This window comes from Pseudomyrmex gracilis, unplaced genomic scaffold (genome assembly GCF_002006095.1).
Source record: "Pseudomyrmex gracilis isolate BER0280 unplaced genomic scaffold, ASM200609v1 scaffold_20, whole genome shotgun sequence".
Taxonomy (NCBI): Eukaryota; Metazoa; Arthropoda; class Insecta; order Hymenoptera; family Formicidae; genus Pseudomyrmex; species Pseudomyrmex gracilis.
In genome coordinates, this window is record NW_018020604.1 from 537,175 (window position 1) to 561,743 (window position 24,569).

Sequence of the window (24,569 nt, forward strand, 5' to 3'; positions counted from 1 at the left end):
GCGTTAGATATGAGATGATCGATACGTCGCGCGCACATTTCTCGGAGTGATAACCCAAACAAACTCACGTGTTACATATAAAGACAATTATAATTTATATACAAAGCACATGATTTACAAGTTTGCACATTCGATATCGTAGCGATATGCATAGACACGTAAATTTTTCTTCACACAATGCATTTTCATGGATCACGATTTCACTGATGATTTTCTCGGCGGCCCGTTGTATCGTTTCGTTAATCGAATTATTCTTTCCGCCTCGCGGATGCCACTGAGCCTCGCACCATGCACCGTGCTGTAGTGTCCCGGTATTGTGGCTTCTCCCGCGAACAAAAGTATGGGAGGCATCGATTCGCATGTGCCTATAGAAAGTGATATTGCACAAATAGATTATCTACTTGCATAAAACAAGAAAGAAAGTAGCTGAAAAAAAATCGAGAGATTGTTAACAACGCATAGTGTGTGATAAAAGATTTGTTTTTTTTTTTTTTTTTAGTATAAATTTCAAGACCCGAGTCCAATATTCTCAGATGTGTTCATTTGATCAGAGATGAATAATCTATAGATTAGACGAAAATACATACCTGGCAATGGATTTGCCAGGTCACACTGATGGCCAACCGTGCTGTCCATCGCCATGTAACTGTAGGCCCCGGCGAAGTATTGATCCATGCACCACTTGCTCCTGAGAACGTTGGCTGGATAAGGCAAGGTGGGATCACCGGTGAACCGACGGAGAATCGTCGTCAACGACTCCACCACCTCCTCGTCGGAACAAAATTCCATGTCCGCCGCTTCGCGTCCGCACACCCAGGCGCATAGCACGTGCTGAGAGTTTGGCAATTCCTCCACATGTGCAACGCCTAATTGTCGAGTAAAAAAATTACAGTCAAAATAATTTTAACAAGAGGTAGAAATGATCGATACAGTTGCGTTGAAACATTGTTTTAAATAAAAAATGTTAACGTCGATGTTGTTGATTATACAATAGGAGCAAAATAGACAACGACCTTTCACCCAATCGCATCTGTCCGCCAACTCTTCGGCGGACCAAGCCAGCTTGATGCAGCCTTCCTTCCAAACCCAAAAGGGTCGCGCGTATTCCAGGAAGATCTTGTTAACGTGCCCGTAACCGAGCCGGTTGATCGCCTCGACTTTCTCGGCGGGCAATCCGGGACAGAACAACTTCGAGTGCTGATGCTTGAGAACGCCAAGCGAAACGGTGACGATTACGTAATCGGCGGGAAACTCCTCGCCGTCGCAACACTTGACGACAGCGCGTGGACAAGCGTCGTTCGCTGCGCCCCATCGGATGATGCTGATCGGTTTGCAATATCTTGAGAAGGGAATTCAAACACACTTGAATTAATAGCGTTTACTCTGGTAAATGAGAGAAACTAAAATTTCTCTCACTTTGTTTACCTAATGATTTCGAAAGTTTGACAATTCAAAGACACTTTTCTTCACCAAAAAAAAAAAAAAAAAAATACATGTACGTCATATTTTCGTCGCAAATCCTTTATACGAACCTGACGCAATTACTAGGCAGATCTCGAAGCAGAGGCGCGAGAACTCCCACGTATCCTAAGGGTACCCTAATATTGCCGCCGGGGATATCGATATAACTGCCGAATTGATTAGCCGAGACGAGCGAGAGATCGTCTCCGCATCGACATCTCACACAATTCGTCATGCCGTACATCACCCTTGCGGCATCATATCTGCAATCGACAAGCTACCCGCATTGTCACCTCAAATTATATAAGAGTAACACAATCGGATTTATAATTAGCGCAGCGATGTAACGGCAATTATTTGCGATAACTAATTTACGTATGGACAATGTAATGACAATTTAGGTGGCCGAGTGTGCTTGAGAAGCAGATTTTTATACACGTAGTTGATATATTGGAAAACACCCTTACAGAAATTGATTACTAGCTCAAAATAATAATATTTATTTTGAGTAAAATACACATCTCTGTTGAACAATATTCTTGTTACTCAAAATAAACATTATTTTGCTCGGTAATAAATTTTTTTATTCGAAACATTAAATGGACTGTGACTCTCTGGACCATGTTCTTTCTAATCAACAGACAGCGAAGCACTTCCGCGCAAGCAACTTCCTTACACCGCTACTGACAAGGCTTGCAGTTGACCTGGGCAACTGTACCGTTGCTCCTCCGGGAAGTTGTGCAGCTCCTGTTGAATTCGGACGGCCATAAAATTCAGCAACGTACCGTGGGTACGGCCGCAACCGAGAGTGAAGAGCGCGGCCGCCTGCTGCTCGATCTGTCGGAACGTGTGATATGCCATAATGCTGACCGACATATCGATAGCCCTGCCGTCGCTAGTGCAGAAGAGACCCCGGCTCGGATCCGGACGAACAAGCGGTGCTTTCAGCAGACCTTCCTGCGCCGCCAAATTGAACACCGGATTTGCCACGCTGCCACCTTCGATCCACGTGGCTCCCATTTCCGTTACGACATCGCCCAACCAGCACGAATGGATTCGACCACCCGGTCTGAGAAATTAAGTACATTTGCCATGTTCGTTTGCAAGTTGTCTCATTTTGTATCGTGTACCTATCCGTTGCCTCTAAAACTGTAAAATTCTGAAAGCCACATTGAACCAATCGATGTGCGGCTGACAATCCAGCCATACCAGCGCCTACGATAACAATATTCGGCTCTGGTTTGCATGGATCTCTCATACAGGGATTCAGCTGACATATTTCGAATTTTGCGCGTTTTGTACATTCCGCCAAATCTCTTCTCGCGTCGCATTTTGCGTCTGAGAATAATCTGCAATATTTCAAATAAATATTATTTATCTAACGCGGTTTTTCGCAAAACTCTAGTTTTTTTTTTTTTTTCAGAAAATACATTATTTTTAATGTGACGTATTGATACCTTGCAAGAGATCGAACGTATTCTTGCGGTCTCCAGGATAGGAACCTGGACTTCGAAAGGAGCATTTCATTGGATGTAAACTGTTAAAACTAAAAAATTTTGTATAAAAAAAAAAAATAAATAACATTTAATTTTTTGGAAAACTTCAGTCGGAAAGAAATAGGTTGTGTTACGAGAAAGACATGTCAAAATCACAAACAAAGAACTTCGATCTTTATGACTGTCTATTGTTGTATCGTTTATCGCGTTCCGAGTTTTGATAATCGAAGTGAGAATGTCGAAATTTCTTCATATCGACAAATCCGAAAGAGAAGAGAAAAAAAGATAATAACGTGAAGGCGGATGAAGCAGATAATAATATAGTGTTTTCAAATATTATATTTTTTTTACATATTTATTGACATTCAATGAAATATTGTTTATTATCAATTTATATACTTATTAATTATCTATGAATAACTTATTAACTATTATTTATACTGTAGAATTTGCACAAGGATATCGTAAGAAGTTTCCTTATGCATTATAAAAATTTGTTCTTGCTGCTTTTATATATTTTGTTTATTTTTACAGAAACGAAAATATATAAATTATGAATTTGTACTTTATTGATTATCTAAGCAAGTCAGGTTCGCAACATTTGTCTGCGCACGTGTCTTTGTTTAGACGCAAACACTGCTTTATCAAGAATATATATATTTTTTAATTATCTTTACTTATCGCTCTACACTTATGTATTATGAAACAACTACTAAATCTTGTTTTTCACGCTTTTCGAGTCGTTATCATCGAGATTTTGTTTCGCGTGTGGTTGACGGCGATACGCGACTGATAGACCGAGTTCTTCCTACACCTACGAATCTTCCTTACACTGAAGAAGACCCAAACTGAGGGTCGAAACGCTTGTTAAAAACTATACAAAAATAAAGAAGTTTATTGACCCAAAGATCTGGTTATTGCCTCGAATTGCGCAGACGAAATCAGGTGTCACATTGACGAATCGATTTAAATTACGATAGTTTCATTAATATTAACAACAAAAAGCTGAAATCATAAACACAAGATAAAAGCACGTAACAAAATAGTTGCGCGCAAATAACTTCTATACTTTTTTTATTTTTTCTGACTTTCTCAACGTACCGGAGTTATCCTATATGTGTCGACTACTTAGCTCTTTTGCAAACGTTTCGTGCAAGTATTCTGAACTGAGAAATGCAGGTGCGATATTATGCTCATTGGCGATATTTGACACTTTTACATTATCGTCTGTCACTTTTGCAATATTCTCGACTGAGGTCTTATAATGTTCCTCTTGCAATAATTCTGTTGCCTGACTGCTTATTTCGTTCCATGCGAAGGCTACGTCGTCTTCCCGACACAATCGACTGCAAATGACAAATCTGATGACATACTTATCTTGATACGTGCTAGCAACAACGTAGATACGTTTTCTGGCCTGTAGACGATCAAAGAGTTTCTTTGTTAAACTGTCATCGCCCTAAAAAAAAAGAAACATTTTTGACAATTTACACACATATGTATATTATGTATATTTACATAATTATATATACATAGAAATCTTACCTTGACACGGAAACACACAAGAGCCATAAAAGCTTTGGTTACTACTTCAAATCTGGCGTCCGACAAAACATATTCTTCAAAGAGCTTTGCCAATTTTATTTGTTGCCGAATATGATTTTGAAGTCCTTCCTGTCCGTAAATCCGAAAGACAAACCACAATTTTAACGAACGAAAACGTCTGCCCAAGTGAATCTGCCAATTCTGTATAAAATATTCGCGAAAGGAAAATTGGAGAACACACAAAAATATAAAAAAATTACACTACAAAAAATCGATTAAGAAAAACATATAATATTTGTTCTATGGAAAAAAGCTTACTCTGTAATCAGGTAGCTCTGCGTTACTGTGAGGAAGATAGATTCTCTCTATACTAAATGCATCAGTGAGTCGTTTCGTATCTTTTACCCTAAAAGAGTAACAAATAAAAAAATAATAAAAATAATAAAACTGATCTTAAGCAATGAGCTTGTATTTATTATTGATATAATATTGTACGTTTTATTTGTAAATGGATTTTACTTTTATACACATATTTAATATATATATATATATATACTTACCACATTACGGAAGCATCGAAATTTACTAGCAGCCATTTGTGAGCGTTTACATTAAAAGAATCTGCATACTCAATACCGGACATTAAATAACGATATTCAGGGCAAAGAAATGCTGCACCTATCAATTAATTACATTAAATGTTATTTTATCATAATGATATATAAAACACAATTAAGTCTCTTTCTCTTTCTCTCTCTGTCAGTAATCTTTACATGTATCTAAATATAACGATTTAACAAAACAAAAATACTAACGTAACATTTTTATAAAATATGAGATAAACGTAATATATTATAGTGCATTTCACAGACCTGCGTAAGCAGCGTCAATATGCAGCCATATGTCGTATTCTTCACAGACAGGACCAATCTCGTCGAGCTTGTCGAATCCACATGTGCCGGTAGTTCCTAAGGTAGCGATGACGCAACAAGGAATAAGACCTTTTGCCAAATCCTCTTCCACAGCTTTTCTCAATGTTGCTCCGAGTAAAGAATGTTTGTCGTCCACCGGCAACAATCTTATTTGCACAGAACCCAAAGAAGCGGCCTTTTCCACCGAACAATTTGACTGAACTAAAAGTTGAGAAAGAAGATATTGATGAAAAAATTCTAGATATATTATCAAATACACACACGCACATATGTAATAAATGATATAGTAAAACGAAAATAAACAGTTTACAATATAAAAATTGATAGATAATGTAAGATGAAAAATTTTCAAAGTTTTTTTTGGAAAAGAAAATAGAAGAATTACTGGAAGTATATGCCACCAATTTAGACTTAATAGTATTCTCGTCCATTTCTGGATTAAGAGTTTTTATACGACGCATTGTGTAGTCTTTCGCAGCCAGTATACACACTAAAGTACATTCACTTGCAGATCCCTAAAACAAATAAATAAACAAACTACGCAATAGCTTCATCAATCAATGGTCGCGCGTGTAATGAGTGTGTAAATCACCTGTATGATTCCTCCACCTGTTCCATCGTTGGTAAATAAAAATTTGTCGGGAAGATCCAATAATTTGCAAAGCCAGTTGCACATAAGAACTTCAAGTTCGGTACAAACTGGAGACGAGGTCCAAGAAAATCCTGTTTAATTTAAATTTAAGAATAAGAAAATAACGTGGTTGTTATCATTATTAAACATCGACAAAATTTCTCATTCTTAATAATAAAATTTACATACCTATACAACTAAACGCGCTACTCATCATTTCAGCGACGATTCCAGGATAAGAATTAGCCGTAGGGAAGTACGCGTGAAAATGTGGCGAATTCCAATGTGTCATCTTTAACATAGAGTTTTTTTATTTTTTATTTTTTGTATAAAAATTATAAAATAGAAAGAATAGTGCAACAAAACTCGCATATTATAATGTTTTCACTTAGTAAGCGCTTTTTAAGCTGTATACGTAAATACATACTCCAGGTATAATGTATCGCTCCACATCCTTCAGGACTTCCTGCCACTTTTCGGATTTTTGCGGCGCTTCCTCCGGCAATAACTTACTGAGATAACCCGGCTGTACATTAGGCAATACGTTTCTGTCTCTCAAAGTCTCGAGGTAATTTGCAACAAAATCGATCGATGCTTTGGCAAATTCCACAAATTCTGCCGTATCCATGTTTTTTTTTCAAATTGAAGATACAACTGAGAGTTAAACAAATTTGTTTGAAAAATTGAAATTTTCAACAGAGAAGCACTGAAAAGGAAAGTCAGACTGACTGTTTTTCCTAAGACTGAAACAGAAAAACAGCATCCACGTACATTTATATATCTAGTGCTTTAATAGCAGAATTCTGCTAAAACGTAAAATACAAATTTTATGATTATTGTCAACATTCCGCTCGCTTCGCAGTTGTTAAGAATTATAGCAGAATAGTTTACGACCTTGAGTATCTAATTTCATTATTGTTTTAGTTTAGTTTAGGTTTTTCTTATTTCAATATTGTTTTAGTACTTGTTATCTACTAATTAGTGATCTATTTCTCAAAGAAGTTACGCGCTGTTAACAGATCTTACATTAACTTTTTATTTCACAAGAGTTTCTAAACAGTTAAAATGATTATATTTTAGCAGATGCTTTAATGAACTGTTCAGTCATATTTTCGTACTTACAAAAATCTTACATAATATTTGTTTTTGTTTTGTTTTTTTTTTGTTAGAAACATTACTTCATCTTATACGCGCGCGAGTCAGTTTTATCTCGTACCTTTGCGGTCTATGTGCGGCGTAACGCGTAAAATTTCACTTTGTTAGCACAACTTTCATAAACATCATCGTCCAGCTGCAATCTTTCATTCAGGAACTCGTAATTTGCTGTGACTATCGAATGGAACACACTTTGATACGCGAGATTTGAAATTTAATTAACAAATCCTACACGATTTGAACCGAGCGACGGACTATTCGGAAATGTTTTAGGTTGGATACTGTCTGCTAACGTTAAATACCGCTACACAGAAGACTTTCACCTGCTTTCTCCGCAATCATACGAAATATTGGCCCAAAACAGACACGGAAGTAATTTTTTTTATTAAAGAAGTGCATTTACTATCAATTAACGTTTCTCTCTAATTAAAATCTAAATCGAAGATTCATAAGAAAACAATGTTGTTCTTTTAATTATCATCATTGCGCAAGCTAACTTGTTTCTTTTTGCTAGAATGTATGCTAGTGTGTCAACTTCAACATTGTTTCTTATTATTAATTTATACTTCGGATAATAAATTTATTACATACTAAATAATAATATTTTTGTTATACTTTTAGTGACCTGTTTAGAACAGTGAGATGTAGCAAACACAATTGATATCACAAAACGTACAATATAAATAAATAAAAAAAAAAATTATATTTCAAGTTAAATCATTTCTCATAATTATTGGATACTAACAATAAGTTTTTCTGCATCACATGTCATTTAAAATGATAGCGTGAAATAAATAAATATCTTACTTCTTAACAGAAAACAAAAAAAACGAACGTTAAAAAGTGTAAAAATACTATTTACGGGCTCGTCCGGGATTTGAACCCGGGACCTCTCGCACCCGAAGCGAGAATCATACCCCTAGACCAACGAGCCACTTGAAAACTTTTTTCATTTTGACCTTCCCACATGGTTACAATGACGGAATCGATCTTAAAATCAACAAAGAAATTGAAACTTTCAAGTATCTAGAGTGAATGATATTGTTTGTGAAGAGAGAATCTCTATATTCACGTAAGCGATAAGGTTTTTGATTTTCTGTTATATCTGACAATGTGTATATTATTTTTACACTCATATCTCTCGGAATGTGTATCATTTTTAAATGTTTATTTATCAGTATGATATCTCCATCAAGTTTTATCTCTCGATCATATAAAGTTCTTTGTTGTTATTTTTTGTCATCTGTCATGCTGTTTATTTGCTGTAGTATTCTCATAAATTTTATAGTTTATTATTAAAAAGTTTAAAAAAATTAAAATAGATGTGTAATTGACTATAAACAACCGAACATCAATGTTAAGGTGTAAATTAAAAAAATTAATTATAAAATGTGTACGTTTTGACCTTCAGGTTTGAGTCATCTTTAGTACATAGTGATTACAAATGAAAAAAAAGAAAACTTTGGTTAGAGAGTGCTTATAAATACGTGTAAACGTATGTGTATATGTATATGCATATGTGTGTTAACTGCATAAATTGTGATTGCAAAGATAGTAATGAGTCTTTGAATTGCGTAAATAATGTCAAGTAGTTTCCAAGAATTCTCTTTTCTTACACACACATACACACACAAGTTGACCTTCATTATAAGAGTATCCGATTGCCGTTGTGGCTCGTTGGTCTAGGGGTATGATTCTCGCTTAGGGTGCGAGAGGTCCCGGGTTCAAATCCCGGACGAGCCCGCTTGTATTTTTTTTCTTATCAAAAACTAATATATTACTTACATTTAGCAAGTATTTAGCTCTAGATATTACAATATTATATACGTTATGTTAATTCTTATATATAAGATTTTATATAATAAATATACAATGTTGTGTCCAAACTTAATCTTGTTATTATATATTCTTGAAATATAAAAAATATCGTGTTCTTTGTTAATTTGCGAGCATTCTCACGTGTTCGTATAAGTTTCTATGTATAAAAAGAAATGAAATAAAAGTTTATAACACATGTGTCTATCTTGATATATTTATATAAAATAAAAGATTAACAAATATTAAGTGTAATTAATATACAAAATGAAATTGTTTAACAAATACCAATTACTTTTTGATAATATATAGATAATATAAATAGAAAGTCAAAGAGCAAACTCAAATAGAAAGTAAAAGAAAATGCAGCATCTTATGTCACTTTCAAATTTTTAGTTTGGAACATACAACACTTAGGATTTCTTTTTTATTGTGCACTGTGTACATCTCTTTCTTTTTCTACTTATGCCTCGAAAGCAAGTTTAAAAAGAAAGACAATTGTTGTGAGAGAGAAATGATTAAAAAACAATATTTATATTTTGAAGATATTGTTTAAATTGTCTTTATTTTGTTTCAACTCGTGTATATATATTATATATGCTTGTAAAACTAATGTATGCTGACAAATGAGGATTTAATTATAAAACGTAAATATTCAACACAAAAGCATAACATTTGTGCAATATTTAACACACATACATACATATATTTAGAGCTGATACGTAATATATTTCTATGAAAAGATATTAAAATTGTCCTCCACCTTCTCTTTTACAAGAAGGCTTGACAATGACAATCACTCTCATGGTCACGTTTTTTCCACGCTTGAAAAACCTTATATTAGTAGAAACAAAAAGTTAGTAGAACATTACATTATTTTGTGTATAAAACACTTGATCTCTATGCAATATGTGAACAAATGTTAACCTTCTAATGTTATGTCTATTATTTTTTTTATTTGTTCTCAATATTGCAAATATTTGCACACAATTACTTTTTAAAATATTTAAACACTGTATATGTGTATTAATTTTTATATAAATACAAAAGAAAAATAGCAAAGAAAAGAAAAATAACAAACTTGCGCACAATAACGCGCTGTTTAAGGCCCCGGAGGGATTCGAACCCTCGATCTCCTGTTTACTAGACAGGCGCTTTAACCAACTAAGCCACGGCGCCCCCGTGCAACTCACGACTATCTTAGAAAACTTAACATATTTTGTATATTATATAAAAAATTTATATACATATATAACTCAAACATTTTGAAAACTGAAGATTGTTGGTTTTGTAACGACTACTGAAATATATTTATACTACATACATGTATATACGTATGTATAATGTAATTGTATATTTAAATCTGTATAATTCATGTCTCAAATATTTATAGTTTTTAAGTGTTCCATAATATTAATTTAAGAAGATGTTTCAACAAAAATACTACTAAAATTGTGAGAGAAAAAACTAAAAAACTATTTTTACTTTTTAAAATTAAATATTTAAAGCAAAATATTTTATAATATTTATTTATTTTAATAATGTGTACGCCTATTCTTATAGTATAGTAATTATTTGAAAAAAAAATAGACAAAAAATAATACTTGGAGGCGCCGGGTATCGATCCCGGTACCTCTCGCATGCTAAGCGAGCGCTCTACCATCTGAGCTACGCCCCCGTTGACGAACTCCTCTGCCATATTATACTATTTATGCTGTAATAATACAAATGTGTTAAATTTTTTGAAAATAGTATGAAAGAAACACATTATAAAAAATATTAACTAAAAGTAACTGATTAATTAATACATCAAATTGTAAATAGCTAATTTTTATCAAAGAGAAGCCTGAGAGTGGCTATTCCATTATATGTATTTTCTTATGACGTTCTATGCCATTGTTTTCAGCGCCATACATCTACAAAAGTAGAACTACGGAGCTACTTTTAGACGTAGACGATACAAATGTCACTCGGTTTGAATCTGTGCTACATCTACTTCATTCACATACACAGATATACTTCTTACATGTCGGTATACAAGATTTAATTGAAATATAGTCAGTTGAGATACTTTTGATAAGATGGCAGTAGCATTCAGATTTTCTACAAACTGAGGACCAGAAAAGATAAGAAAAAAAATACTGCATGTATTTTTCACAATCACATACATTTACATGTATTTTTTAAGGAAATTCTGAATTAGAAAATTAAAATTTTTGTATGAGATATATATAGTATGTTAATTTTTTTAAATATAAATTTTAAAATATAGTAATAATTTTGCAGGTTTTTTTTTAGTTAATTACGAACAAAAGAATATCTATCTATCTACTACAATAAAGATGTATTTTGAATAATGGTAAACAACGATTGTGAGTATTTCGGCTGTCAAGATACGCGAAAATGAGCTCACGGGACATTTCGAGTCTATGTCCCTAGCAGCAGGGAGCTTTCTCGATTGAAAAAAGGAACAGCCGATAACGGCGCGAAGGGTAGATGAAATGGAGGTTCGTTTACCCCCTGTATAGGAGAGTCACCCCCATCCTCATCGATCCTCATCCTCCTTCTCTCCGTCTCCGCGCGCGCGAGCACGCTCTTTCTCTTTCCATCCTCCAAGTATCTCCGCGTAGTTTCCCTCATCCACCTCATCGCTGCTGTATTCTTCTGTCTTTATCTTTTCGCAGTCTTTTCCTTATCGTGTTTTCTTTATTCTCCGACGTACGTCCCTTAAGCCTTTGCCTGCGTTCTTTCCTTCATTCTACCACCCGCACCGTGCCACCTCGTCAGCCGCTTCGCGAAGAAACTCACTTTCGCAAGAGAAAAAAAAAGAGAAAAAGGCGCGAAAAATCAATACGCTGCGCCGATTGGCCGCGCCCGGCCAGTCGCGCGTCCTTATTCGTTCGCGATGCGCTTGTGGGCGTGGCTTAAAGATGAGCTCTCGCTGTGTCATCGCTTATATTGATCCTATACTATTCGCCGTGTACACGGCATCCACCGACGCCGCACACCTACAAACGAGGAGGAACACGCGGAGCTACGTCGCGTCAGCCCCGCTGCGTCTACAGGCGCGATCGCGAACATGTCGCACATCACGTTGCAACATCAGCAAAACGCGTGCATTACATACGCAAGCATATACAAGTGACTTGCGAGAGACGCGCGCGGACATCAGTAGGTGGACATCGTTATCAAAAGTGTCATATATAGTATATATCTTTTACGTCAATGTAAACATTTGATGAATTGATTTAAGTTGTGACTTAAAAAAGAGCGTTTACACATTTTTTATTGATCAACTGATGAAATTTTTGGATTTTGACCGGTCGGTTGACAATTAAAAACAGATTAAACAATATAAACACTATTTCATCTAAATGTTGATAAATAATATTTTACATAAGATGAAATGTTTACACTACGTTCAATTTGCTCACAATTATTAATCAATTATTAGCATTGATCAACAGAAATCGAAACGTGTAAAACACACGTAAGATACTTTCCTCTCAGATTTGCATCGTCTATGAGCGTTTCAATTTTTGAGATGTGCGTTTTGATAAAAAAAAATATCTCGACAAGATGTAAGAGCGCAAAAGTAACAATATTTATCCCTAAAAAGTTAGATTATGTCACACGATTTCCGATTTTGTTTTTTTATACAAGAATTTTTCGTTATCGATTCTTGCTGAAACACATTGCATATAATACATTGTGTGAAGAAATTGTGCTGTGTATACGCACACATGAAATGAATATTCGCTTGTTTGCATCACGTATACGCGAGCATGTGTCGCGCGTTAAAATGCTGGCGAGCTTTCGCGCGAGGGGAGGAAGAATTGCGCGCTAATTTAATTCTTCTCGCAGAAAAGATTCTTATGCGAGTTCTCTTCTTTCGCGCGCGTTTTTTCGCAATCCGGATGCTTTCGTCGCAGCCAATTTGCGAAAGACACCATCCGCAAACACGTGTTGTGGACGGAAAAATGTATCTTCATTTTCTGCATTTCGCGTTACACATATACATGCCCCCGCAACAGAGTTTAATTATTAAAGAGAAATTTTAGACGCTTCGCCAATATATATATATAACGCGAGAAATATAAATGAGATAATAATGCGATAAGAAATCTAAGAATGTGCGCGGAACAAGAATTTCTGGCGAATAAATCTTTGATTGAATCTCGAATGATCAAATTACGTAATTTCGAGGTCGATTTAGAACCGAAGTCCGTGCGAGAGAGAAATCCCTGATTAATTTATCCGGTAGATACTCTCGCCTCGTAATGCGGATGGCACATATTGTATATTTGGGTTAATGATGCCAGTTGGTTTGATGCCAGAATGCCTATATCCGGAAAGATATATCGTAAGAATTGTATGAACGTACGTTTATGAGTTTAGAGCCCCTTTCCCGAGTGCTTGCGTGTTCGCGGCGAACACGGCAAACGCTGTTACTTACTTTGTTTGACTGATTGAAACGTGAACTTGGAAACAAAATTTTGTCACTACTAATTAAACGTATAAATACACATTAATTAGTTACAAAAAAAAAGTAAATCGGTAGTTTTTCCCTTTAAAATTACATTGCAATAAAACAATAATATTTTTTTTTATATCGAGATTAAATTTTGCAAATTAGTACATCGATAAGTTTTCAATAATCTGCGTGCGATAAAACGAGACAACTCTTGGAGTGTCAAATATTCAATCTTGATACGTACAAAAATAAGTTACAATATGACTTCGATCAAATCATCACGTGATGCTAATGAGAAGAAAGTCTCACGCTCGTTTTAACGCGATCAATCGCTAACTAATCGCCGAAGATAATCAAATACTGTCTGACGTTTTACAGAGATGCGACAGCCACGGGGAGTAACTTGTATAAAACGTAATCTCCCGTTTGTGTCTGTGTGGGTGCGTAGAAGAGAGAATCAAATTTTCGTACTGTCCGTCGTTGTCGGTGCATTTAAACGTAGCGTGCAATCGACTCTCGGACTTTAGGAGGCGAGCACAGAGAGGCGGACGTGAGCGGAACAAAACAAGGAGGGTGTGAGGTATGTACCGTGACCGTTTTGATGGATTAATTCGCAAACCAAACGGAAGGCTGAACATACCGACTTCGATGTTACCCGTTTTATTTTTCTCGTTAAACCGGCAAGCATTGAAAAAGCGACCGAGTGAGGTGCTTTGTAAAAGGTAGCGGTAGTATGTTTGTCTGCTACTTTTTACGCAAGTACAATCGGATAAAGACAATGCGATTGACAGACATTAATGTCAAAAAAAAAAAAAAAAACGTCTTGTCTCAAATGAGAACAGTGTTATATTTTTTTCTAGAATAATTTGCAATGACGATTTTCTTTGATCTTCTCTGTGAAATTACGTTACTTTCTGTTAATTGATAAAATGATAAAATATGAATTCCTTCGTGAATATATTATTCACCAGCTTTTAAGTTACGGATACGTGTCTACAAAGTCCTATCGAAATCTGGAGAGAATGTATGAGTAAATTAACGAAAATTACGACTTTGATTTGCTTCAATTGATAATAAGATGTCAAATCCATTATCTGAGATAATGCACTTCTCGCACATACACACACAAGAATATATAATTACTCATAACGTTTCTCCGTGCATAACAAGCGTATAAAATAAAATGCCAGAAAAGGATATTTAATAATAACTTTGTTTAATAATAAAGAGAGATGCAATTCGTAACTTACTTTTAATAACATATTCCATTTGAAGTCAGTGTCCACGCTCAGCAAAAGTCAGCGCTTAATAAGCGCGATTATCTGTGAAAGGATTATTCTGTTAGATCTCTATCTCTCTTTTGCAGAAATCTAAAAGTATATTTTAATCACAAGCAATAAGCACTGGCCGCTTATCGCGAGCGCTAATTTCTGCTGAAATTTCTTCTGAACCGCTCGTTCGTTTTCTTTTTCTGATCTAATTTAAAAAACCAACCCAGATGCGTATAATTGATAAATATAATTGTCTTTGTTTCAAGATTCTTTGAAGCAGACATATATAAAACGCGACGATATATAAATATTCACACTTCGAGATATATTTGCATTTTATTGGAAAATAAAACATTTCGACCAATACACTCGGGAAACCTAACGCGCGATGATCTCGACCATGTGTGCCTTAGTCACGCTAACATATGGCAAAGTCATGAAGCCACTAGGTGGTCCGCAGTATATTACTCTACCTGTCGCCATTCGTGCTCACGGGGGGTAGCGCTCGTGGTGGCTATTTGTATGACAACAAGGATCTTTTTTTTCGATTGTCCTAGGAGAGTCGTAGAGTACCTGCCATTCTAGACAATACATTTAATATGTTTGGTGTCTGAATGTAAATATTATATGTATATAGCTTAGTCTTTATAGTTATAAGACAGCTTATGCTTGAATATAGTTAAATCTTCTTGTTGTCTTTCATAATCGGCTTATATTTCGTGTTTTATGCAGACATTTATTTAAAATCGCAAATGGAAGAGACAGACAGAAAGAGAGAGAGAGAGAGAGAGAGAGAGAAAAGAACATAAAAAAGAAATATATTACTATTAAAATATTCTCAGATATATCAATCGAAGCATTTATTCTCTTATTCTATTTTTACTAATATTAAACTTTTTAAATTTAATTAATTATGTATTGCATTATAATTGTGTGTTTAAATTTTACTTTAAAAAAGTAAAATCTTAATAAGAATTTTTATAATTTTTAAGAATTTTCTTAATTATATATTTACAAAACTGCCGTAATAGTAATTGTTTTTGTGAAAACAAAAAACCTTCAAAAAAATTTGTGAGATAACATTTAAAAATATTGAAATTATACATAATGCAAGTTTGTTTATTCTCTGAGAGAAGAGAGTAATAAGAGAGTGACATATCAACTGGGGGTATAGCTCAGTGGTAGAGCATTCGACTGCAGATCGAGAGGTCCCCGGTTCAAACCCGGGTGCCCCCTCAGGTATATTTTTTTTTTTTTTTTAATTATATTTAAACTCCATTTTGTGCTTATATTGTTTTTAAAATATTAAGCAAAATTTTACGATGTATTTTTATTAATAATAAAAGAATACTTGGAAAAACAAAACCTTATTTACATGCTAATCATTTTCTACTTCTATTATATAAACTTTATTATATAAACAATTTATTTTTTTACTATATTATATGTGTAACGCTTATTAAACAATTTACAAAAACAAACTTTGTCTACCCCACTTTGTTCTTTGTTTTTTTTTGTTCTTTCTGTTTAACATTTTTCAAATTATTGTAACTTCATTTTATTTTCTTCTTCTTAACATTTCATGAAACTTATATTTTTATATACCCACTTTGTTCTTTCTGTGTTTTTTTGTTCTTTCTGTTTAACATTTTTCAAATTATTGTTCAACTTCATTTAATTTCTTCTTCTTAACATTTCATGAAATTTATATTTTTATATACCTACGACATCATATGGAACACATGCTCTCACGTGAAGCGGAGAAATATCAAAAGAGCAATAGAAGATAAAGCGACGCGCGCGGCAGGCACACACCATAAAAACCTAACAAGAAGAGAAAAGAGCTATCGGTTAATCCGCAAGACTGTCGACCGCAGAAGATGAATGTTCGATGTGCAAACCACCTGCTTTGACGGCGAGCGTTAAATCCGTAAAACCCCACTAAATATTCACCAAATCCGTGAAATGCCCGCAGTGTTCGGATGGGGCGATCAGGCCAATTGGCAGGCTGCCAAATGAAATGTATATCCGACATAAGTCTCCCTATCCTAGTCCGTTTGTCTACGTATCGAACAGAGAATACGAGCATTCTACCATATAAGTGCAATGCACAAAATGCGGCAACAACATATACATCGTATTATTCCGAAGACATATATACTTCCGTATGCGCAATATTGAAAATTTAAGAACCTTTTAAGATAATCAACTAGTACACACTAACAATAGATACTAATTTTAGAGCTTTAGTGATAAGCACAATATTTTTAATACTTGAAATAAGCAATATTTTGGCCACATTAAATTTCCGCAAGAAATGTTTTGAATAATTCTATGTTGCTTTGTATCTGTTTTCTCTCTCTCTCTATAAATTGCGTACACATTATAATTCAAAAATTTTTATTATACTTTTGAAAATTAAATTTTTCCTATAAATTTAAAAAAGATGTGCGCAATGTAATGCTTCTCATAGAAGGCTTCGAGGTCTATTCGTCAATTAATCGATTTAAGAAGAACCACACACATGTATGTAAAACTAAATATTTCTATGTAAATGTAACGCGGTGTTGATTGTTGATCTCTTTCGATCGTGCGTGAATCTGGTTTTCAATTCGTTGCAATGGTCCCGAGAAAACTTAACAGGATTGCGTAAGTCAAATGACAGATGGGATCGTGCTAATCCGCCATTATCGTTAGCAATGATCAGCTCGTGCTTGAATACGGCCTTTTATACGCGCGAGACTTAGGGATCGACACCGAAATCGGGCTTTTCCAGTATTTCGCATGAGTCACGAGAGTTGACTCTTGTGGTGATCTTACTATAAGTAAGATAAAAAGTTCTCCGAGAAAATAACTATCCATTATATTCTACTCAAAGTTTCTCTCGTTTTTTTTTTTTTTTTTTTTAATTGTACAAATTTACATGTCTCATAGCTCTATCTGGAGCAACGCCAAACTCGAAGTATTTTAGTTGCACACAGTCAATTTTCAATGCCATTAATAATATTAAAATATATTTCAATCTTCTTGTTCGTCGTACAATATTTTATTTATATTGTTTTTGTTCGAGACAATTCTTCTGATTTCGAAACAACGCGTCGCATGATTGCGTTTTACGAAAGATTTGTAGGTAAATCGTGCAATTTCGGTAAGAAAAGCAATTAAAGGTATTAAATACAGTTGTACAAAAACGTGCTGTGCGTTTTAATGATGTGTGTAAACACATGTGTTATTTTATCTAAATTGGCGCGTACGTGCACAGACACGCGCGCACATACACATAAATTGTGATAACGAGAAATAACGCAAATGTGTCTTGTATTTACACACGCAAGAAAACCCGCTACTACGGACAGTCAATTTTGAGAAACCGAGTACTGTAGATGTAAGTAAAGCAAAGTGAAGCAAGTGGAGAATAGATCAATACAGACGATGATCCTCCGCGGCTTACCGCGCGGTGTAGAATCAAACACAAGCGTCCTCGTGCTCCGACCAACGACCAGGCAGTAACAAAGGATCCAACGTCCCTGAAGGGCTTCTGCGTTTTGTCCTCGGAGGATCGTCAGTTTTACCCTCGCCCGTATCCAAGGGGTGAGCGTTTAAATTATTCATAAACAGTCAAGTGATTTGTGAAATACGACTTACTATTGTGCTCGACAAGTTTCTTGCTTCGTTCGTTCTTACTCTCGACCGGATCTGTGCAACATTTTTTTTTGCCGGGTACGCGCATAAAATCATCAATATACATTTTATGAAATAGGAAATAAATATGAAAACATTCAGCAGTTATACGGTAATGTGACTGAGGAAATTATAATAGAAAAGATAAAATCCATGCTGGAGTTACGTTTTAAGCGATTTAGTTTTTCCTTCTCTGTTAAAAAAAAAAAACTTTATAATTTTCATAGATGCGACTTGCGCTCAATTAAATAATCAAAAAGTGTACAACGTAGGTAGATGTTTATATCATCGTGTATATTAGTGTTTACATTTTATTTTTAATGACATACTTTCGTGCGGGGTACACTCCCGTACCGAGCTGACATCGTATCAGTTAAGCCACCCCTAGCTAGCTGGTGATCTAATTTAATTGACACCATAATAGCGAGCCTGTACGGCCGTTAGACTCTTCGGGGCACGATCTTCTCGAGCCGAGGGATGAAAATATAAGGGCGGTTAGCCGGAGAGAGACGCGTGGGGCGAAGACAATTGAATTTCATGGGGGTTTGGCCGCTTAACCAGCTAATTGGTTTGTTCATGTTACTCAAAGTGTATAACTTTTCTCACCACGGCGCCGCGCTCAAACGCTTCGTCGTGTTTGTTGATGATTTCAGATGACAATAATTACTGAGTAAGTTCAGACAAATCTTGGAACTATTTTATGATATTTTTAATAAATTTAGAAAAAAGGCGAAGTGTCAATTTTCACAAACTTTTATACAGTAATTAATTCTCACAATGTCTGTTTATCTGAAAAATTAAAATCGTAAAGTATTATGTTGTCAATTTTTACAAATTTCACGAATATTGTTTGCGCAAAGAAATATTCCGGACAAGTTTTTTATTTGTCTTTTTAAATTTGATGGAATTGCGTGGTTTTTTTTTTTTTGAATACCGAGCGGGTAAGAGCCGTACTTGCTGCTGGACCGGTGTAATCGGTCCACGAGGAAAATCCGCTTCTTCAAAATGCCGGTGAGGTAAATGAATTCCGTCTTTCTCGTTTGGTCTTCCGCAAGCCACGGCAAGAGGGGAAACCCTGGCCCTTTACGGCGCTTTCATGAAGTGAATATTTAACTTTACGTCTCTCGCGGGTTAAAAATGCTGACCTGTAGCGCGCGCACAGCAGAGGTTTAAAAACTTGCCGAAGCACGGCGATAAAAGATAACGGCTTATAAAACTTCCAAAAGTCTCGCTCAAGTATATGTATGTATTTGTGTAAGACTTTTGCAAAAATATTCTTTCAATTAAGAAGTTCTTAGCGCCGTTCAATAGGCGATACACAACCCAATGAATATAAAGTTAACATATAAAATAGCTGTTTATAATTACATTAATATAATAATATATTAATATGTTAATATATATATGATTAATATAATCTGTACGAAATATATGTACAATTAATTTGAAGTGATATAATATGGATTAATGTATTTATGCAAAAAGTTATAATACGCGAGTGGAATAAAAATAAAATATCATGCCATGTAACGCAAACATATATATATTAAAAAAAAAGTCCTTTGCAAAAGGAACGTTCGTTCGGCAAGGCCCCGGAGGGATTCGAACCCTCGATCTCCTGTTTACTAGACAGGCGCTTTAACCAACTAAGCCACGGCGCCGTCCGACGATGCGTACGAATTTGCACAGAGGCGAGATTCGTCGAAACACCAGATAACTTTTTGCTGTTTCGCTGACGACACGACGCGGAACAACGACGATTGATCGCATTCGATCTTATCAACTTCGGTTTGAAAAAAATGGAACTTGTGAATAATTTACTATCAATTTCGACGAGCAAGAAACGGTATTGGCTATCATATTGCCTCGAGGTCGCAAACTTAAAAACTTAATGCGCTTCTCCGAGATCATTCACTCTTGCTATATCAAATGTGACGTCAGAAAAGCAAAAAGTCCACGCTGCGTCTCAAATGTAAAGAGAAGTATTCACGCGTGATGTTTCGCGTACTGATATCGCGATTCATTGCGGTCAAACGTCAAATTTGCGTGCAATTGTAACGAAGGAAATTTCAATTGCGCTGAGAATTGCCCGATATACGAATGTCAAAGAGAATGTAGTATATGGCCGTCGTATTCGCGTACGGAGCGAGCGTATGATTAGAGAGTGTATTATTTCAGCGACGACCTGTGCGAATTGTACGGCCTGCAATATTAACGTAATTAATGAAATCGCGGCGGCCCAGTCGGTTTATTAGCTTTTAATAAAGAAAGCGCGTCGTAAGAGAGAAGTTTCCGCCAAAGAGTCGGGAAGAGAAAAGAGAGAGAGAGAGAGAGAGAGAGTGCCCCCACGGCTGCACCTTAATCTGTTCCTTAGTCGCGCCAGATTCCTTTGATCTTCGCTGGAAGTTCGCCCGGAGCAGCCGCCCGAGCGCATAAACAGAACTCGCGTCGTCGGTTAAAAAGTCAAATAACGCGCCCGACGAAGTGAGCTGCGTTAATCAGAGATACGCTCTTCCTCTCCCCTTCCCCTGTACCGCGAGAGATTTCCGAAGAAGTTGGAATTATTTATCAGAAGGTATATTCTCGCTCTCTAATATCCGCACCGATGAATGAGAGAGAAAGATTTCCGACATTTTTGTAGAAGAGAATACTCCCCGTTACACTTACGCATTCTTTTTTTTTCTCTCTCCCTTATTGAGAAGACGTCAGCGGAAATTGCAAAACGTAAAAAATAGAAGCAACGAGACGGGATGGGATTATTGAACAGAAAAAAAAAATGACGTTGAGAGGAAAAGATCTATTTTACAAGACTAACTTTGTACCGCGCGTTGTGAGAAAAAGTTCCATATCTTACAAAGAGAAGAGAAAGAGAGAAAGAAAGCTCGAATCGCGATTTCTCGAAGTGTGAGATGACGGGAAGAAGAGGAAAGAAAAATTGAGCAAAGAGTCGGTAGAAGCTCAGAAACTAACGGAATAACGGCGGAGAAGAAAAGCAGCGAAAAAGCAGAGAGAGAGAGGAAGAAGAAATGTAGGTGAGGGCAGTGCGTAGGGGTATAGGAGAAGAATGCCGATGGCGGCATCGTAAATTCCCGCGAACAGCTCGCGCTAAAATATAGAGGTGGCTACGTTCTGCATATGTCATCCGTGCTCTTTCTCGCCCATCGCTCGCGCGCACGTGTTAACGCGCGTCCTCGCTCAAAGAAAACGAAGAGGGGTGAGACGAGAGAAGATGGCGCGTGTGACGGAGAGTGGGGTGGCGAGGGTGAAGAAATTCGAGAAGAGGAGGATGGGAGGAGAAAGAGGCGCGAAGGAGCGACGAGTGCAAATCGTGGGGGATGTTTCGCACGCGAAAGAGCACATACTCTCCTCTCTCAGGGACTAGACGGAGGGCGGGGGTGCACGTACGCAGTGGCGAAGCGTATTGGAGAGGACAGGACAAGATGGGACGCAGCGAGAACGAAAACGAAGGGTGGATGTAGAAGAGCGCAAAGGACGGACGGACGGACGCGCGCTCGGAAAGCGCGCGCGAATTTGTTTGCCCTTTTCGACGATGAGGCCGCCAGCTCGTATCGATTCGGCGCTTCCGTCGTTTTGTACATTTAACTCTCGCGATATTATTCCTAGCAAATTTTCGAACGCGGAACATATCTGCGGAGCCTACTCAGAAACGCGTGGAAAACTAGTCAAACGAGAACCCTAGGGAGAATATTATACGGTTCTAATCTTCCCGCCTCTGACCTACTTCCATTTCTACATTTAGGAGCGCGGAAGTTTGTCTTCGAAGGCAAAAGAAGCTTTCGCGATGACACTAATTGTTTTATTTCTCTCATTTGAACTATAAAAAAAAAAAATAATAATAATAAATGTTAGTTAACACGATTTAACTTCGAGTTTTTTAATATATGGTGTACGATTTGTTTTTAATATACGACGTGTCGAGTTGAACTCTGGAGAATATTTTTGCACCCCAACACGTTCATTCATTAAACAAAATCAAATTTTTTTTTATTAAATTAAATTATTTAAAAGACTCAAAGTAGAAATTCTTTAAACAAGAGGAAAATATGATTAAGCGCCTCGGAATGATTATTGTTATTATTGATCTCTTAATCTTCGACATCCTGTCGCTTGTCCATCGGGAGAAGCGAAAGGATTAACGTGTCGCGGACGTGTTTCGGCAGATTTTCTCAAACTTGTCTCTCTGGACGTAGGACCACTATCGTTTCTTTTACTCTCTCAGCATCGTACACAGCCTCAACTTCGGCTTGGAAAAATGTAGAGCACGTTGACGTGGAAGTCAGGGAAGAGAGACGAGAGGATATCGAACCGGTGAGGCCAGAGGGGCGGAGTTGCCACGCCGGGTTGCCATGGAAACGTGACACTCTCTTTCGGGCTTTTCGAGCTTTTCGAGCTTTTCGAGCCGTTCGCTCGCGCTAACCATCCGCGCCGCTATCCGTTTCCGTTATGCAACGCCTCGATCTCGATACACGTATTCATATACGATTCCGTTCTCGCGTTCACCTCCAAAAAAGGAATGTTCATGCAACTGGCAATTTTTTTCTCTTTGCAGAAAGTATCGGCTGTTTTACAAGATGCGTGAAAATTTCTACATGAATAATAAATTAACAGATTATCTTTATTGCATAATATTCATACAAATGTAAAAATATCCAAATAACAAATTAATGAATTAATTAGAGACCTGACAAAAAAAAATTAATAATATAAGTGACCACAAATATTTGTTTAATGCGTAAGAAAATGATATGCACATTTGACAAAAAATCGGTGAAACTAAAAATGACGGCAATTATTGTTCTGATTAGATTTCTGCGTTACGGAGAAAAACTTGGATACTTTAATCAAACTAATAAAAATTAAAAAACATTTTGATAGATTAACTCCAAAATGTCAGACTCTTGAAATAACTTCGTTGCGGGGAAAAATTTAAAAGATGGTTATTTATTCGGGAAAATATGTGAATTGTTTCCACATGCGTATCGAGTCCGTAAAAAATTACGATATCGCGAGCAAAGAGTTCGAAGACGTTGCAAATATTGAATAATTGCCGTTGTTTATTTTCTGCTTCGTGATTTCATAAAAATTAAACAGCTCATAACCAGAGCGATGGGGTAAAGGGGGTTAAAAGTTGAGATTCGTGTCGAAATCAAGTGAGTTGCTCGCAAAACGCGACGAAAGTCGTCGAGGTCTCTTCTCCCTCCCTCTCTCTCTCTCTCTCTCTCTTTCTCTTAATTCTCCTTCTCTTTTTCTCTCTTTTTTCTCTCTCATTGATGCGAAACTACGACGGTCCGAGGTCGAGGAAACATAGTAGGTTTAATTTCGTTGAGTGCACCCGACGGCTGTGATCCGGGATGGCCTCCGCATGTCCACCCTCGTACTCGTGCGTAAAAGCACGGGGATGGACAAACACGTGCGCGCGAGTTTAAGCGTTCACGCTACACGTGGGTGGTAACAATCCTCTCTCGCGTCTACGTGCGTTTGTCTCAGGTTTTTCTGATCGTGATTTTCATTATGGATGTCTTACGAGACTTGAGTGCGTGAGGTTTCCCCTAATCAAAATTGAGAATTGCGAGAGAGAGAACAATGATGTGAGAACGAACTTTTCTCGCGTTTAAAAAAAAAAAAAAAAAATTAATAATTTTCTAAGGAAAATCATACATCGCTATACGAGATAACGTGTTCTTCGTTTCTCACGACCGGAGATAACGCTTTATTTGGTTCCTCTTATTTTTATCTGGTCTCTTAAACGTTCTCTTTCACGTGTATTACGTATTGCAACTTTTTGCAACGTTATATACAATTTTTGTCCAATATAACAAATATTAATTTTATACGATCGATACTTAATGCCAAAACAAACATATAAATTCTGTTCACGGAGAGAGAGAGAGAGAGAGAGAGAGAGAGAAAAAAAAAATAAAAGTTCGCAATTACCGATGCATATCACGCGAATGTGTACTTAACATAGGTATGTGCACGCAATAATAGAATTCGAATACGCATCTACCGTGGTAAAAGGTAAATTCGTATAGTCGCACTGACGGAATACGGGCTCGCTCTCTCTCGTGTTGGCGCATGCACATATGA

The 24,569-nt window shown here is 36.4% G+C and overlaps 2 protein-coding genes and 6 non-coding genes across 9 annotated transcripts; 2 read left to right on the plus strand and 6 right to left on the minus strand.

Moving 5' to 3' along the window:
* Positions 1-90: 90 nt before the first annotated feature.
* LOC109851741 (peroxisomal N(1)-acetyl-spermine/spermidine oxidase-like) lies at positions 91-3,247 on the minus strand. The gene is made up of 7 exons (XM_020422113.1): positions 2,919-3,247; positions 2,592-2,810; positions 2,180-2,530; positions 1,533-1,724; positions 1,014-1,339; positions 588-866; positions 91-365 (listed from the first exon to the last, which is right to left on the minus strand). The coding sequence occupies exons 1-7, from the start codon at positions 2,981-2,983 to the stop codon at positions 193-195; spliced, it is 1,605 nt and encodes a 534-aa protein (XP_020277702.1). The 5' UTR covers positions 2,984-3,247; the 3' UTR covers positions 91-192.
* A 139-nt stretch (positions 3,248-3,386) lies between these two features.
* LOC109851785 (aromatic-L-amino-acid decarboxylase-like) lies at positions 3,387-7,538 on the minus strand. 2 transcript variants are annotated; one of them, XM_020422212.1, is made up of 11 exons: positions 7,282-7,538; positions 6,493-6,808; positions 6,255-6,357; positions 6,027-6,157; positions 5,820-5,949; positions 5,375-5,635; positions 5,063-5,180; positions 4,821-4,908; positions 4,503-4,703; positions 4,059-4,416; positions 3,387-3,962 (listed from the first exon to the last, which is right to left on the minus strand). In XM_020422212.1, exons 2-10 carry the CDS (start codon positions 6,691-6,693, stop codon positions 4,069-4,071), a joined length of 1,581 nt encoding a protein of 526 aa, XP_020277801.1. In that variant the 5' UTR covers positions 6,694-6,808; positions 7,282-7,538; the 3' UTR covers positions 3,387-3,962; positions 4,059-4,068. The 2 variants fall into 2 exon arrangements, with proteins under 2 accessions (XP_020277801.1, XP_020277800.1); XM_020422211.1 differs by having other exon boundaries at positions 3,387-4,416; positions 7,282-7,537.
* Positions 7,539-8,082: 544 nt separating this feature from the next.
* Positions 8,083-8,154, minus strand: Trnap-cgg. The gene has a single exon. It is a non-coding gene; the product is annotated as a tRNA-Pro (tRNA).
* Positions 8,155-8,891: 737 nt separating this feature from the next.
* Positions 8,892-8,963, plus strand: Trnap-agg. Its single transcript has one exon. It is a non-coding gene; the product is annotated as a tRNA-Pro (tRNA).
* A 1,177-nt stretch (positions 8,964-10,140) lies between these two features.
* Trnat-agu lies at positions 10,141-10,214 on the minus strand. The gene has a single exon. It is a non-coding gene; the product is annotated as a tRNA-Thr (tRNA).
* A 426-nt stretch (positions 10,215-10,640) lies between these two features.
* Trnaa-agc lies at positions 10,641-10,713 on the minus strand. Its single transcript has one exon. It is a non-coding gene; the product is annotated as a tRNA-Ala (tRNA).
* Positions 10,714-15,944: 5,231 nt separating this feature from the next.
* Positions 15,945-16,016, plus strand: Trnac-gca. Its single transcript has one exon. It is a non-coding gene; the product is annotated as a tRNA-Cys (tRNA).
* A 4,032-nt stretch (positions 16,017-20,048) lies between these two features.
* On the minus strand, positions 20,049-20,122 carry Trnat-agu. Its single transcript has one exon. It is a non-coding gene; the product is annotated as a tRNA-Thr (tRNA).
* Positions 20,123-24,569: the final 4,447 nt, after the last annotated feature.

What these genes read in the sequence shown, in the direction of transcription:
- LOC109851785 (XM_020422212.1), bottom strand. Translation starts at nt 6,693, where the DNA reads ATGGATACGGCAGAATTTGTGGAATTTGCCAAAGCATCGATCGATTTT. An exon ending in ATTGGTGGCATATACTTCCA is followed by an intron (nt 5,636 to 5,819) that starts GTAATTCTTCTA and finishes CTCAACTTTTAG; the next exon opens with TTCAGTCAAATTGTTCGGTG. An exon ending in CAGAGCTACCTGATTACAGA is followed by an intron (nt 4,704 to 4,820) that starts GTAAGCTTTTTT and finishes TATTTTATACAG; the next exon opens with AATTGGCAGATTCACTTGGG.
- LOC109851741 (XM_020422113.1), bottom strand. Translation starts at nt 2,983, where the DNA reads ATGCTCCTTTCGAAGTCCAGGTTCCTATCCTGGAGACCGCAAGAATAC. An exon ending in CTGCCTAGTAATTGCGTCAG is followed by an intron (nt 1,340 to 1,532) that starts GTTCGTATAAAG and finishes TCCCTTCTCAAG; the next exon opens with ATATTGCAAACCGATCAGCA. An exon ending in CAGATGCGATTGGGTGAAAG is followed by an intron (nt 867 to 1,013) that starts GTCGTTGTCTAT and finishes CTCGACAATTAG; the next exon opens with GCGTTGCACATGTGGAGGAA.